At 53.2% G+C, this 14827-nt stretch overlaps 6 protein-coding genes across 6 annotated transcripts; 4 read left to right on the forward strand and 2 right to left on the reverse strand.

Moving 5' to 3' along the window:
* Positions 1 to 482: 482 nt before the first annotated feature.
* Positions 483 to 1411, forward strand: BO72DRAFT_101542 (uncharacterized protein). Its single transcript, XM_040938876.1, has 3 exons — positions 483 to 782; positions 856 to 1096; positions 1158 to 1411. Exons 1-3 carry the CDS (start codon positions 780 to 782, stop codon positions 1319 to 1321), a joined length of 408 nt encoding a protein of 135 aa, XP_040801613.1. The 5' UTR covers positions 483 to 779; the 3' UTR covers positions 1322 to 1411.
* A 1882-nt stretch (positions 1412 to 3293) lies between these two features.
* BO72DRAFT_101459 (glycoside hydrolase family 28 protein) lies at positions 3294 to 4714 on the forward strand. Its single transcript, XM_040938874.1, has 3 exons — positions 3294 to 3659; positions 3712 to 4128; positions 4187 to 4714. The coding sequence occupies exons 1-3, from the start codon at positions 3444 to 3446 to the stop codon at positions 4643 to 4645; spliced, it is 1092 nt and encodes a 363-aa protein (XP_040801614.1). The 5' UTR covers positions 3294 to 3443; the 3' UTR covers positions 4646 to 4714.
* Positions 4715 to 5750: 1036 nt separating this feature from the next.
* Positions 5751 to 8379, reverse strand: BO72DRAFT_447764 (arginine--tRNA ligase). The gene is made up of 4 exons (XM_040944627.1): positions 7888 to 8379; positions 6489 to 7783; positions 6026 to 6439; positions 5751 to 5928 (listed from the first exon to the last, which is right to left on the reverse strand). Exons 1-4 carry the CDS (start codon positions 8299 to 8301, stop codon positions 5922 to 5924), a joined length of 2130 nt encoding a protein of 709 aa, XP_040801615.1. The 5' UTR covers positions 8302 to 8379; the 3' UTR covers positions 5751 to 5921.
* Positions 8380 to 8553: 174 nt separating this feature from the next.
* BO72DRAFT_447765 (phosphatidylinositol phosphate kinase family protein) lies at positions 8554 to 10061 on the forward strand. The gene is made up of 2 exons (XM_040944628.1): positions 8554 to 9034; positions 9125 to 10061. Exons 1-2 carry the CDS (start codon positions 8762 to 8764, stop codon positions 9878 to 9880), a joined length of 1029 nt encoding a protein of 342 aa, XP_040801616.1. The 5' UTR covers positions 8554 to 8761; the 3' UTR covers positions 9881 to 10061.
* Positions 10062 to 10189: 128 nt separating this feature from the next.
* Positions 10190 to 11164, reverse strand: BO72DRAFT_377165 (cytochrome b5 reductase family protein; the record flags this gene model as incomplete). Its single annotated transcript, XM_040941245.1, has 3 exons — positions 10190 to 10339; positions 10404 to 11029; positions 11104 to 11164. Coding segments are annotated over 3 exons (837 nt in total), but the record flags the coding sequence as incomplete, so codon positions are not given.
* An 824-nt stretch (positions 11165 to 11988) lies between these two features.
* On the forward strand, positions 11989 to 13008 carry BO72DRAFT_485819 (GIG1 family protein; the record flags this gene model as incomplete). The annotated part of the gene is made up of 2 exons (XM_040947905.1): positions 11989 to 12165; positions 12374 to 13008. Exons 1-2 carry the CDS (start codon positions 12036 to 12038, stop codon positions 13006 to 13008), a joined length of 765 nt encoding a protein of 254 aa, XP_040801618.1. The 5' UTR covers positions 11989 to 12035.
* Between the last annotated feature and the right edge of the window lie 1819 nt (positions 13009 to 14827).

Consider the following 14827-nt stretch of genomic DNA (forward strand, 5'->3'; position numbering starts at 1 on the left):
GGTAAGAACAATCCCATTGATTTGCCATTCTATTGTTCTCTCGGGGAGCGGAGCGTGGTTGTCTGGTCGAACACGAGGCGTGGAGTCTCGAAGGGGGGAAAACAGTACAAGGAAAAACAAAGAAAAGGGAGCTATTCCCCCTAGTCCGCTGGCTTCGTACGATAGTCGGTGATTCCGCACTCATGATTGGCCTGGTCGCCCCCCCGAACAGCTCTGGGCAAATGGCACAGGGCACATTTTTTGACCAGCTGAACTGGGCTGAAAATGCTGTCGATAGTCGATTGTGATTGAATCCTGTCGAGCAGCATTCTCACCTTGCGCCTTGTGCTTGAATAGTCAGTCAGTCAGCCAGTCAGCCAGTTAGCCAGTTAGCCAGTTAGCCAGTTAGCCAGTTAGCCAGTTAGCACGGACACCCAACCACAGCCCTCGGCTAGACTCTCGCCGTCGTATCTCGGTTGCTGCTGGCTGGACGCCACTTATAAGCGATGACCGGGGCCAGGACAAAGCCAGCAAGCTCCCTCAGGTTAACGCGGCCAAATGCTCGTCGTTGGTCTGCAACTCCCTTTCAGCCGACGGTTTATCGTCGCTGCAGCCGCGCCCGAACAAACCGTTTCTGATCAGCCATCACACACCTTGTGCGACGTGAAAACCCCTCGCTAGATCACATTTGCTCAGCAACCAGTCTAGCTATCAGCCCCGTCGAGTTCTTTGCCACTTGGTTGCCATTTCCTCAGCGAAAGGGTGGAAAACGAGGCGGGGTGTGTTCTGAGCATGATGTGATGGTTGGTGATCCGTCTCACGCTGTGTACCGTCTGCGATGCATTGGAGAAGTGTGTCTGTCTCACTCAGATCAAGAAGAGCCGCAAAACGATAGGCAGATTTCCAAGCTGGAGTGACATCTTTCGGCCGAAGTACGCTGCGCGGTGCTGCTGCGCCATCGTGGCTGGTTCATGCGCCTGCCGTCACCCATTGGAATGGCAGCTACCCCAGAGGGAACGTCAGCAAGTCATTAACTGGGGTCAAAAAATGCTGATATTGTTCCACTCTTTGCATGGGTGTAGAATGAAACGAGAATGCTGCTGCTTCTGCTGTTGCTGTAATTATCCCTGTCTTGGGTGCTGTGAACAACTGGAGATGCTGACGGAAGCCACATGCAGTTGGCATGGGGAGGAGGAGATGGGAAGCGCGAAGGACGACTGAGCGCCCTCAACAACAGACATCAAGCATATCTTCAATGTCTTCAACGTGGGTGATTGACGTTGACTATGAAGTAGGCCAGGCAATGCGGCATACTACTAGGCGTTCCCGAGTGTCAAAGTAAGTTCCTCAAGCTCAATATATATAAAATGTGGTGTTCCGAAGCATGAAAGGTGCCTCAGTCAATCACATATATCTGTATACACAGATTATGTGACATGATTTTTATGTACGATATATCTCTTTTGAGCTCTGATACCTTTTGCGCATACTTTTATACACTGAGGTTCTTGGATGAGGGCATCACACTTTCGTCGTTTCTTGACCTACAGTACTTAAAATTCTGGCGAGTGCTGCATTGAAAGTGCTCAAGGATGGAGGCCGATATGCAACTATGGGATTAATATGTGTGACTGACTGCGAGCTTGCATTCGACTACCAGATTGAACCTTGGATTCTATTGGGATTGGCTACTATTATATGTTGTTGTATGACAAAGTGAGAGAGGCTTTGGAGACTTCAGCAAGCAGCAGTACGCTGAGTGAGCTGCCTAAGGCATAGCATCGTATTCGTTCCTCCTGCCACTTTTACGGCATTGTCTCACTTACTCTTCCCTTCCCTCCTCCATCTTTCTACAGTCAATACCACCCAATCTCCAACTCCTTTGACCTTCTCCATCGCTTTCTGAGCAGAATCATCGGTATTTCTCAGTCCCGAACCACAGCAGAATGAGACATCGAGCTTAGAGAACAACAGTCAGCGGCAAATCTGCACTACTTGGCTTCACCATCTTGTCTGGGCAGAGATGAACTGATCAGTAAACACCGAGAAATCCCTCATTTTGAAGACCCGCCGCGATGACAATTTTCCGCTTATTCCGACGCTTCCTATCATTCCGTCAATCAAGTCGAAAGAGTGTTGGCAACTGCCGGTCTCGAGACGGGAATGCTTCACGGCACTCTGCAGAGCCCGAATCCGAACTCGCGATACTCCTTAATATAATTCTTCTTACAAGTCAATTTATGCTGAGGTACTGGGGCCTATGAAATCCTGTCAGGACTCTCAGGATCATTGAAGATAGCAACTGCCAAGAAGTCCGTCATCAAGCCATCGACGCAGGCACGACGGTTTCAACTTGCGAATGGTTTGGTGGACGGTGCCGCCGGAACATGCCCAGAAGGACCGTGGGTCTGATGTCTTACCTGAGCAGCCCACCGACCAATGTCCGCCACAAGATTTCTATCCTTATTTCTTGGGATGGGTACTGGACCCGCTCGAGCTTCCAGAAATACTCTAGGGCAGAGTAACCGCCCAGGATTATGGTGGAAACTGCTCATTTAAGCTTGCATTCGGTGAGAAACATCTCCTCAGGATGCCCATAAGCCAAGCTTCTGCTAACAAGCTTGACTTGCTTGACTGACTCTCTTCGTGGGTCAATCGCATTGGCAATAGACCTTGAAAAGGCTTGTCTCTCTTGTTGTCAACAAGCATCTCGCAAAGCTCCTTGCAATGAGTCGCATAGAAATTCACATTGTTGCCTACAGCAAGCCGATAGCCGAGCGGGGCGGGGAGCAAGCCACCAGGCACTAACCCACTCTGCCTGTTGCTCCGTCGGCATTTTTTTTCAGGGTGTTATATTGCAACCACTCACCGGCGATCATGAAACCATCCGCCACTCATGGAAGTAAATTATATTGCATGGCCAAAGGGTCTGGCTCGATGTCTCGGCGCCCTGCCGAATGGGAGACTTCAGGGGTGTCTAAAGCGAATGCAGACAAGCTCCAACCGGTGTGAATGGTTAATCCTCGCGGCTAAGGATAAGCTTGCGTTTCAAGTTCGACAGACGAACTCTTTGGGAATCGGTTGAAAACCACCCCGAAACTCTGAGGACCCTATTTAGAGCCAAATCGGGGTGCTCGACGACCTCATACTAGCCCTATACGATTTAGTCGCTCGGACCCAGTTTGCTCTGGGCCTGCTAATGTACCTACCTTCATTTCAATTTACCGGAATTCTTCCATGCCAGAAACCGTTCGATATAGCTCTAATAGCTATAGCTCAGAAACGTGCCCCCTTCTCAGCTTGAGGCAGCGCAACCACGGTACCATAAATACCTTCTTCCCGCCTGCTTGCCATGATGGATTTTCTTCTTCCTCATCGCACTCCTTTGCTCTCTTTCCTACCCCATCCAGTCTCTCTTTAATCAGTTTCTCCTGTTGATCCAGGTTTTCATTCATTTCATCAAAATGCATTTCATCAAGTCCTCTATCTTGGCTGCCACCATGGGCGCTGCGCTGGTCGCAGCTGCTCCCACCGACATCGAGAAGCGCTCCAGCTGTACCTTCACCGATGCCGCCAAGGCCAAGTCTGGCAAGACCTCTTGCTCGACCATCTACCTCAACAACATCGAGGTTCCCGCTGGTGAAACCCTTGATCTGACCGGCCTCAAGTCGGGCACCACTGTAGGACGCCCCTGTTCATGAATGCATGGTGAAAGCTAATCATTCCCCCCAGGTTATCTTCGAGGGTACTACCACTTTCGGCTACAAGGAGTGGAAGGGTCCCCTGATCTCCATGTCCGGTACCGACATCACTGTCAAGCAGGCCTCCGGCGCCAAGATCAACTGCGATGGTTCCCGCTGGTGGGACGGCAAGGGCAGCAACGGCGGCAAGACCAAGCCCAAGTTCTTCTATGCCCACAAGCTGGACCAGTCCAGCATCACTGGACTCAAGGTCTACAACACCCCCGTCCAGGGCTTCAGCATCCAGGCCGACCACCTGACCCTCACCGATGTGACCATCGACAACTCCTCCGGTACCTCCGAGGGCCACAACACCGATGCCTTCGACATTGGCTCCAGTACCTACATCACCATTGATGGCGCCAAGGTCTACAACCAGGACGACTGCTTGGCCATCAACTCCGGAGAGGTATTTGCTCGGCCTGCCGACTATGTTGTTGATTCAAGCATCTAATAATGTCTTCTAGCACATCACTTTCACCAACGGCTACTGCAGCGGTGGCCACGGTCTCTCCATCGGCTCCGTCGGTGGCCGCAGTGACAACACTGTCTCCGACGTGACCATCTCCAACTCCCAGGTCGTCAACTCCCAGAACGGTGTCCGCATCAAGACCGTCTACGATGCCACCGGTACCGTCGAGAACGTCAAGTTCGAGGACATCACCCTCTCCGGCATCACCAAGTACGGTATCGTCGTCGAGCAGGACTACGAGAACGGCTCCCCCACCGGTACCCCCACCAACGGTATCAGCGTCAAGGACATCACCTTCGAGAAGGTCACCGGTACCGTCAAGAGCTCCGCCACTGACATCTACCTCCTTTGCGGTTCCGGCAGCTGCTCTGACTGGACCTGGTCTGGCGTCAGCGTCACTGGCGGCAAGAAGAGCTCCAAGTGCAAGAACGTTCCTTCCGGTGCCTCTTGCTAAGCGGGTGGATTTGTTCCTGCTCGAAGCTTTTTTGGGCCATCAGAGTGCGATCTCGAGGTGGATGGGGTAGCCTGTCAAGGGGATGGGAATATAATTCTTTCTACGCTCATCCCGAGAGTGAGGCCTTGTGCATATAATCTATAATTCAGTCGAGGGCATCAATAATACAACCTTGATTGGCAGCCAATATGTTTTGTGGCCTTGCATTGTATTTGTAGCAAAGTTGCATGTGCAGAAAATGTATAAATGAGAGCATCGCCAAGCTCTATCAGTCTTGAATCTCATACTCACGATCAACAACTCAGCAAATAGGTTAAGGTACCTGCCTCACCCCGGCCGCCATTCCCACGACCGGATCCCCAAACCCTGATATCACACTGACATACCATTACCCGCACGTCCAAACCCCCTCCAACCCGAAGTAAAAAGCAAAGAAGCCCCCCCTCCCTCCATCAAGAACCCCATCTCACCATCTACTACCATCTTAAACCTCCGCACCTCCGCATTTCTGAAAACCGCATACCCAACCCATTACCCCCACACCACCGTAACCCCCTCCTCCTCCCCCAATTGAAAGAAAAAATGCGCAAAAGAAACAATATACCACAAACAAGACTCGACCCCGCAATCTCGCCGCCCCATAAAGCTGAGGTAAGGGGACAAAAGACATGATCGGCAATGTCGAACACCCAGCAGCGTTCGACATTGCCAACCATGCCTGTGAAGGGTGAGGGCTACAAGAACTGATATCCAGCCCTGCTGGCGTCTGTTTGGACCGTGCTTGCTGGGCTTGGGGGTCGTCTGCGCAACGGGGTGGGTTCGGAGATGGAAGGGTGGGGAGGGCGTGAGGACGGCGTTTTCTTTGAGGGGCGGGTTGGTTATCTCTTTTTTAAGGGGTTGTTTTTGTTTGAGATGGGGGCTAGTTGTATTTGGATTTGCGATGAAGGTTGGTTTTACCTGGTGTGAGATGGGTGGGATGGAATGAGTTTGGTCAATGGGGATTAACTGGTATCCTGGCATCCTGGTATATGGGTTATGGTGTAGAACTGCTTACACAGTCGGTAATCAGATTCTAGGATTGGAAAAAGAGTAACACTTTACTGCATCTATATTCGATGAAGAAGTCCTTTCTCCTATTTAAGTCCCCAAAAAAGTCCGAGTAAGTTGGAAGAAAAGAGACGGCTGGATCCAATGCTAGGTATTCATAACATATAACAAAAAGAGCTATTCAAGATTCTAGTATGACTTTTTTATTTCATTTCCTCGTCGCGTCCGTTTACATACTAGAATAAAGATTAAACGTTAGAATAAATTATTTTGGACGACGTGTTATTTGGGGCACGTTATCTTGGACGAAGCCGAGATGGGGGGAAAACAGACCGGTTGACGGGGCTCAGACCGACAACCCGCATGCCGTTGTGAAGAACCTGGCGGGCAGACTCGTACAACGCCATACGGGCCTTCTTGAGCTCGGGCTCGCTACCGACGACCTTCAGGACATCATAGCTGGAGCTCAGGACGTGGGTCATGCGGAAGAGGTAGGTGAGGATGGTGGTGGGCTCCAGGGTCTTGGTGGTGTTGAGCAGGACATCGGGCCACTGGGCGAGCTGGCGGGCCAGGTCGATGGCGTGGGGCTCCTTGAGCAGGCTGAGATCGGCGTCGCCGAGCTCCTCGACGTTGAGGCCGGACTTGCGGACAATGGAGCACAAACGGGCGTGGGCGTACTGGAGGTAAGGACCAGTGTCACCCTCGAAGGAGGTCATGGCATCCAGGTTGAAGTCGTAGCCGTTGATACTGTTGCCAATGAGTAAAACTACACGTCAATCAAGGAAGAAACACATACCGCTTGCCAGTCATGTCCTGGACCATGACGGAGGTGATACCCAGAATGTCGGCGGTCTCCTCGGGGTTCTCGACCTGCTTGTACTTCTCCTCGTTCTTCCTCATAACCTCGTGCATCTTGTCACCCACATCACGGAGGATATCGTCTAAGAACTTGACAGTGCCCTTACGGGTGCTCATACCGCGGACCATACCGAAGTTGATGTGCTGGCAGCGGTTGGCCAAGTCCTTGTGGCCCATCAGCTCGGTGATCTTGAACAGTTGAGCCAAGTGTAGATCCTGCTGAGCGGCAACAACGTAGATCATCTTGTCGAAGTTGTACTTCTCCGCACGCTCGGTGATGGCGCCGATATCACGGGTCAGGTAGAGGGGCGTGCCATCCTTGCGGACAATGATAGCCTTGCCGAGCTTCTTGGCACCGTGTTTGGTGAAGTCGACGATGACAGCGCCCTCGGACTTCTCGGAAACACCGGTCTTCTCAAGGGTCTGGTAAGCGGCGGTCATGCTCTCCTGCTTGATCTGAGACTCGCCGGAGTAGACGTCGAACTCGATGTTGAGACGAGCGTAGGTCTGCTCGTACTTCTTGATACTGAGGTCACGGAAGCGGCGCCACAGAGCGAGGGCCTCGGGGTCGCCATCCTCCATGCTCTTGAAGTAGCGACGGGCACTCTCGTCCTCACTGGCATCAACGAGCTTCTGCAGCTCCTGCTCCAGCTCCGCCACATCCTCGCCCTTCTCCTTCTTGGCCTTGATCTGTTCCTTAAGCTCCTTAATAGGCGCCTCTTGCTGGGAGACGATGTTGTTGATCTTGACGTAGACGTCGAACAGGTGGTTGATGGGGTCCTTAGTCAATTGCTCCTCGTTACCGAACTGCTTGAATCCGTTGGCCAGCAGACCGTACTGCTTACCCCAGTCACCGAGGTAGTTCATCTTGATCACATCCCATCCCATGACGGTGTAGAGGTTGGCCAGGAAACCACCGATGATCGTACTGCGCAGGTGACCAGCGTGGAAAGGCTTAGCGATGTTGGGCGACGAGAACTCGACGATGATTCTCTTGCGACCCTTGGAGGGATCGGCGGCGTCGCGGAGACCCTGGTTGCCGTTGGTACCATAGGCGGATTTTTGCTTGAGAATGCGGTTGATGACATCGGAGGTGAGGATTTCCGGCTTGAAGAAGAATTGAAGGTGGACTCCGAAGGGCACGGGGGGGAGGACGAGGTCGGATTCGGGGAACTTCTCGGCGAGTTCCTTGCAAAGCTCCTGGGGGTTCTTCTTGATCTGAAGAGCGGCGACCTACAGTGCGTAACACTATGTTAGTCTGTTTGTCGCAGAAGAGCCTTGGCAGCCCAAGAGATATTGGAGCCCAAGGTGAAACGTTTGTGGTGTATATCGCATACCGGCAACACCAAGTCACCCTTGTCGAGGGAGTTCGTCCATGACAGGCGAGAGTAGATCTTCTCGGCGTCAATGTCAGTGGCAGCACTCAGCTTCTCAGCGATGTGCTCTCTGTAGACATCGACGACGTTCAAGGAGGGGTAGCAGTTGGGGAACTTGGAGGTCTCGGTGGTGGACTGGAGAGAGAGTCCCTCAACGGAGGAGACGAGGTCGGCAGCGGATGAAGACATGACGGCAGCTACGTTCTTCTGATGCGTCGCAGTAGCAAAAGAGGAACGCCAGGGAGGGGTTAATTGAAAGGAAGAGGAGGAAAGGAAGAAGCGACGACTATTTTGTGGACAGTATGACTGGGCGGAAACAGTCTTGAAAACGGCGTTAGAAAATCGCCGGGCCCCGCTTACCAGAAGGCGACCCATCAATGGAGGGGAAGGAAAGGGAAAAGGGAAGGGAAGGGAGCTGAGGGAGGGAAAAGCACCAACTGGAACACGCCTCAGCCATACAACAATTAAGAGAGAGGGGGAACTCTTTTTTTTTTTTTTTTTTTTTTCTCCTTTGCTCATTGACTGACTCAATGCGGCAGGCAGTCCACCATTCTGCCATGGGCGGTGAATGGATTGATTCTTATCACATGACTGATAGTTTTCACGTGATTTGCAACAGCCCTTGGGGAAGCCCTACCCCTGTCATAGCCCAACTCAGTATAGCCTCTCCTGACGTCACCCCTTCAGCGCAGCGGCCTTCCCATGGTCACCTGTTCGACTGCGAGTTCACCAACACGATTTCACTTGTACTGACCACTCTACCACCTCATGATGCACTGTCACCATCCCAATCACTTCTCCCACAACACTTCAGCCCACCTTCCGCGACACCAAAATGGGTAACAGCCGCCACGCGGCCCTGTCCAAGTCCATCCAGCGCGCGATCTTCCGCGACCCAGCCAGCTTCCGCAAGACGGTTGTTGGTCGATTCCTCGCCTTCTTCACCATCCTCTACATCAAACTCATCCGGTACGGCCACGTGCAATTCCAGAAGCTGCGCAGCGAGGTCTGGCAGATCGACGAGGAAGAGTACAAGGCCAGCTTTCGCAATGATAGCAAGAAGACCGTGCCTCTGAAGCCGATGGGCGACCTGGGTCTCTCGGGATCGGTATGTCGCGCCTCCCAGATTCTGGTCTTAGTTTCTCTGCTTTAGATGCGTAAGGCTAACTTTTACGTGTGCTGCCGCAATTGCAATCAGACCTTCTTCAGCACCTCCAACTCCCGCTTCCTGGTCAAAAGCCTGCCGCGACACTTCGAACATTCCTTCTTCCGCGAGGAACTGCTCGATCCGTACTACAGGTACATGACGGAGCATCCGGAGTCCCTGCTGGTGTGGATCACCGACTACGTCTACTCGCCGTACTGGACGATCGGGAATCTAGTCGGCACCACCCCCGCCCACCACATCATCATGGAGAACCTGCTCTGCGGCCGGGATACGGATCCCGCGGGGGAGAGGTGGGAGACCTACGACCTGAAGCCGGTTGACTATTTCTTCCCCGAGCGGGATCTGGTGCCCGACCCGCTGGTCAGCAAGGCCACCTTGAGCAAGATCGCCGATAATTTCGATGACAAGGTCCGCATCAATCAGTCGGCGTATGTCGCCCTCATGCAGACCGTCGAGGCTGACACGCAGTTCCTCGAGGACGCCAACGCGGTGGACTACTCGCTGTATCTGGTCCGCTTCCCGGCCTCCTCGACGCCGGATATCGTCGGGAGGCCCGTTCCGTGGCGGATTGGGCTGGAATCGGCCGATGGGAAGTGGAAGTACCGCGCCGTCATCCTGGATTTCTTCTGGGCCAGGCACAAGCTGCATGCTCAGGCCATGACAGGAGTAATTCAGACCTTCAATGTAATTGGGCGCCAGGGCCCAATGACCATTACAACCACGCCAGATGAGTACAGGAAGAAGTTTCTGACCATGGTGAAAGCCATGATCGAAGTACAGGAGTAAGTCTAGCCAGAGAACTTAATACCACTCATAATGCCTATACCCGTGCACAGAGTATTTATGATAAGATTATATCGTTTGAAAGACCAAGTGCAACTTGGCCCTGTCAATATCGTTTCGTTTTAGGTAGATTTCGCTTTTGCGCATTCACTCATAACACCGTAGATCTGCAACCCCAAGATAACCAATGATACAACCTTTCATGAAGTAACGTTCTATCATATCTATAACGTGTGAAGGTACCGGCACTCAGGCACCGGTCCAGCCGATCGCGAGACGAATACAAGACGCTGCAACCCAGGCGCAAACCGCTTAGAAGCAGAAGACCTGGTCCTCGAGCTTGCTGACGGGGCGAGCCTTGGTGTAACCAAGAGACTCGGTGGCCTTCTTCATGGCGCTGACCATGGGAGGAGGACCGCAGAGGAGGATCTTGATGTCGCTGGCAGGGGCAGGGAGGCGTTCCTGTAGTCAAACAAGTGTTGTTAGCACTTGAACCGAATTGGATCGACCGACGGGTGCGACGAACCTTAATCATGTCGGGGGTGACGAAACCAACGCCACCGGTCCACCCCTCGGGAGGGTTGTTGAGGACGTAGTAGATGCGGAAACGGTCGTCCTCCTTGGCCAGCTGCTCCAGCTCGTCCTTCATGAGGATGTCATCGGGGTTAACGTTGGCGAAGATGAGGTCGACCTGGGTGTTGTCGTTGCCACCGTTGCGGGGACGGTTGCGGACAATAGCCTTGATGATCTGGTACATGGGAGTGATACCGGTACCTCCAGCGATCATACCAATGTGACGGCACATGTTGGGAGTGTAGACCATGGCACCCTTGGGGCCGCGGACCTTCATGGTCTGACCGACCTGCAGGGTAGTCAAGTACTTGGAGATGTTACCCTGGGGGTAAGCCTTGACCAGGAGATCGAAGTAGCCGGCCTCGTTGTCGGAGGAGATGGGGGTGTAGGAGCGGACAACCTCCTTGGGCTGGCCCTCAATGTTGGCAGCGAGGGAGATGTGCTGACCGATGGGCAGACCCAGGATATCGGTGGGGCGGGGGAGAGCGAAACGGTAGATGGTCACATTGTGGGAGATGTCGGTCTTTGCCTTCAGGGTGAAGTGCTGGAACTCAGTGGGGTTGAGGACCTTGCGCTGCTCTGGAAAATGCGGTTTCGGGTCAGCAACTTGATCAATCAAGTCAAATCCGGTAAGCTTATGGTGATGGACGCACTGTTGCTGAACAGCTTCCAGCCGAGGAAGACAGCAGCCAACGCGACCGCGAAGGGAACAAGGGCCGAGAAAGAACTGATCAAGATTAGTTTCTGTCAGTCGCCAATGGCATGCGCATTGTGGAGAGAATGCTTGAAGGCCACAAACCTCATAATGGCGGCTCCTCCAATAAGTTGAAAATTGAGTGACAACCGAATGGGAGGGGAGGAGGGAGGAGGGAGGAGGAGGGATGGGGGGAAGGAAGAAGAGGCGGAGGAGGAGGAAGAAAGTCAGAAATATAGGTGAGTCGGTAAAGGGACAGCCGGCAAGAGGAGACTCAATGTTTTGTGACGGTAAAAACAGCGGCAATCCCAAGTCACGGGAGGGCGAGTTCCCGATTGGGTAAATTCACTGGGGTCCGGATCGGCTGCTTATCGATAATCGATAAGTTAACTCGATAACCTTGAAGTCTGTTGAATTTGTTTACTGCAAGAAAAATAGATGAAGAGCAGACATACAGAACATGTACAGAACTCCAACACAAGAGAATAATACCTTCCTATTGAGTAACACTATCAGAGTACAACAAAGTACATTGAGATAACTGAACTCGTCAACTTATACAGGTTAAACAATACGTCTATTGAGCTGTTGTGAACAACACACACCCAGGCCAGCGCGGAATCCAGCCCTGTTGGGGATTCCTTTTCCCTCTTCTTCACTTGGGGTAAAGAAACCCGTTCCAGGTCTTACCCAGTAAATCCATCTCCCCCTCACGCCACTTTCAGGCTCCGACCCTGATTTTCCCTATCTTGTTCAACAATTCCGATCTCCATTCTTCTTTCGCCATTCTCCTTTAGTTCCATACTCCATGCTCCATACTCCATAATCATAGATTTCTTCCCCTCTCCCCCCTCTCCCCTCCATTTCCAAATCAGACATCCTCTTCCAGCCATGACGATCGACACCAACCCGGCCGAAGAGCCCCCAGCATTCAACCTAACCGAGGTCGATCGTCAGGTCCTCGCGCAGACCGATGAAGAATTTAAACTCCACGACTGGGATGATCTCAAATCCATCATAGGTGTGTGCATTTGCTTGAATTTAGAATCACATCTCCGCTCTCCTCTATCACCATCTCTATCAGATTCTCCTGTTACCCCTCATTCCGTTCCCCTCTCCCCCCTAATCCCCTCTCCCCCAACCACAATCCCGCCAATTCCGCATTTCCCTCCCCCCGGAACAAGTAACCACCAACCACTAACTCAAACGGCCCTCGGCAAACCCCAAAGCGCGCAACGATCTCGGCATCCTCAAGCGGAAACCCTCCGACCTGCACCGCTACCTGTCGTGGTCCGCCTCCACGAAACAAAAATACGGCTCTATCACCAACTACATCTGCCAGGAGCGACTGCACTGGGCGCTGCCGGACACCAGCACCATCACCGCCACTATCACCACCACCACCACCAACAACTACAACAACAGCAACAAGCCAGGACCAACACCTACCGCAGCAGACAGCGGCCCGGTCTTCCCCTACAACAACCCGACCCCCTTCGCCGACCCCGCCGACTACAAGATCCTGCGGAACGACTGGCCCTACGGCCTGGGCCCGGGGATCACGCACCTGGTCGTCTGGCTCCGCACGCCCGTGGCCGTGAACCCGGACGACGGGGATCTGACGCCCGAGTCGCGCGCGCTGATCGAGGGGTTCGTGCTGCGCACGTTCGTGGGCCGGTTGGCGGCGGAGCAGCGCGGCGGCGCGGGGCTGTTCCCGGATTCGCCGCGCGACCATGTGCTCTGGTTCAAGAATTGGACCGCCTTGCAGAGTGTGCGCAGTCTCGAGCATATCCATGTGCTGGTGCGGGATGTGCCGGAAACGATATTGTTGGAGTGGACGGGGGAGGGGCCGCCGCAGCATTGATATTTGTCCTTCATGGGTAGTTGGGGGGGGGGGAGGGGGGTGGAAGGGCAATATGCATATACTAGAAGATATATATCCATGCCCTCGTTATCTACCGCCAATAAAATAAACGATTTGTCGCGTTTGGCGCATACTCCAGCTGGAACCACTGATGGGAAATCCTCAATTGAACCTACATAGCATTGGGAATCGTACATCTCTAAACAAAGCATACATAAACGACAGCTTAGAAAATACAACAACCGAAACAAAGGAAGATGACATCATCGAGGAAATAATCATTGCTCCCTCTACATCAAACTATGTAAATATTGTCACTGCCACTGCCACAATAAGAAAAACCCATCAAATGCGCCTGCTCCCTTGAAAATAAACCCATTCCGGAAACCAATACCCCACCCTACTGATCATGTCTTTTGCTCTTCCACAAACTTCAACGCCTCTTCCCTCGACACCACGTCGATCGTACTGGCCTTTTGCCGGAAGCTGACGCCGTAGCACTTCTCGGCCACGTGCAACATCTCCGGCCGGAAGGTCGTGCAGATGAACTGGCCGTTGGTGGAGTCCGAGATGGACTTGAGCATCTGCGCGACGGCCGTCCGGTACTGGGCGTCGAGGTTGGCGTCGATCTCGTCGAAGAGATAGAAGGGGGCCGGGTCACAGGCCTGGATCGCGAAGACCAGGGCGAGAGCACACAAACCTGTTAGTGGAGAGGGTTAGCCGATTGGCAAAGAACACTGTATTAGAGATAGAGGGCCTTACTCTTTTGTCCACCACTGAGCTGCTGGATCCGCTGCTGGTCATCGTGCTTGCTGTTGAAGCTGACGCTGATGCCAACCCCAATGTAGTTTTCCACGCTTTCGCGGTTCTCCTCGTCCTCGGACTCCAGGTCGTCGGGCTGGCGGAGAGCGCGGTCCGTCTTGCGCTGGATGATCAGGCGCCCACGGCCAGCCGGGACAAGCTTCTCGAAGACATTGTGAAACTCGCGCGAAACCTGCTTGAAGGTACGCTCGATGGCCTCGTCCTTGCGCTGGTCGAGGACGGTGATCAGATCGTCGATGGACTTTTCGGATGCCTCGAGCTCCTCTCTTCGGCTCGTCAGCGTTTCACGCTGCTTGGTGAAGCTGTTGTACTGCTCAAAGGCCTTCTTGTTGACGTGAGAGTACTTCTTGAGGCTTTCGTTGACCTTGTGCAGTTTCTTGACCACCGTGTTCGAATCCGTGTTCTTGTACTTGCTGAACGCTTCATCCGGTAGCACACCCAGGTCGCGGATGTTGGCAGCACATTCAGCCGCCTGTTTTGTCAAAGCCGCCTTCTTCTGCATGCTCTTCTCCATGCGACGCTGGTGTTTCTCGATGGACTTGGCCAGTTCTTCGAGTTCACGGCGGGTCTCGGCGTTCCGCTGCTCGAGCTCGGAAACACGAGCAGTAGCCTGGTCGATCGAGTCATCCACCTGCTGCAGTCGTTGAGCAAGCTTCTCCAGGGCCTTGTGCAGGCGCTTCATCTCCCGCTGTGTCTCCTTCAGGTTGCCTTGGCCATCGTCGTCGGCCATATCCATATCCTGGCCGATGAGCTGATCCAACCGAGGGTTAAGGTTCTCTCGCAATTCCACCTCAAGAACCGACTTACGAGCCTCGAGCTCACTACGCTGACTGGACAGCTCTTGGTATTGACGTCGCAACTCTTGCGCAGTGTTGTTGAGGGTCTCTAAGCGTGCTTCTTCCTCGTTACTGAGCGCCTTCTGGAACGGTGATTTCAGTTCTGCCTCGAAAGCACTGACTTGATCAGACAAGGCAGCCAGGTTGTTCTCAATGTTGCG

The sequence above is a fragment of the Aspergillus fijiensis genome, assembly GCF_003184825.1.
Source record: "Aspergillus fijiensis CBS 313.89 unplaced genomic scaffold BO72scaffold_21, whole genome shotgun sequence".
Taxonomy (NCBI): Eukaryota; Fungi; Ascomycota; class Eurotiomycetes; order Eurotiales; family Aspergillaceae; genus Aspergillus; species Aspergillus fijiensis.

Excerpts from the sequence above, each read along its gene's own strand:
- BO72DRAFT_101542 (XM_040938876.1), top strand. Across the intron at positions 1,097-1,157 it reads CTGCTGCTTCTGCTGTTGCT|TTGGCATGGGGAGGAGGAGA; the intron begins GTAATTATCCCT and ends AGCCACATGCAG.
- BO72DRAFT_101459 (XM_040938874.1), top strand. The coding sequence starts at position 3,444 with ATGCATTTCATCAAGTCCTCTATCTTGGCTGCCACCATGGGCGCTGCG. Across the intron at positions 3,660-3,711 it reads GCCTCAAGTCGGGCACCACT|GTTATCTTCGAGGGTACTAC; the intron begins GTAGGACGCCCC and ends CATTCCCCCCAG. Across the intron at positions 4,129-4,186 it reads TGGCCATCAACTCCGGAGAG|CACATCACTTTCACCAACGG; the intron begins GTATTTGCTCGG and ends AATGTCTTCTAG.
- BO72DRAFT_447764 (XM_040944627.1), bottom strand. The coding sequence starts at position 8,301 with ATGGGTCGCCTTCTGGTAAGCGGGGCCCGGCGATTTTCTAACGCCGTT. Across the intron at positions 7,784-7,887 it reads AGGGTGACTTGGTGTTGCCG|GTCGCCGCTCTTCAGATCAA; the intron begins GTATGCGATATA and ends TACGCACTGTAG. Across the intron at positions 6,440-6,488 it reads CAGGACATGACTGGCAAGCG|TATCAACGGCTACGACTTCA; the intron begins GTATGTGTTTCT and ends CATTGGCAACAG.
- BO72DRAFT_447765 (XM_040944628.1), top strand. The coding sequence starts at position 8,762 with ATGGGTAACAGCCGCCACGCGGCCCTGTCCAAGTCCATCCAGCGCGCG. Across the intron at positions 9,035-9,124 it reads ACCTGGGTCTCTCGGGATCG|ACCTTCTTCAGCACCTCCAA; the intron begins GTATGTCGCGCC and ends AATTGCAATCAG.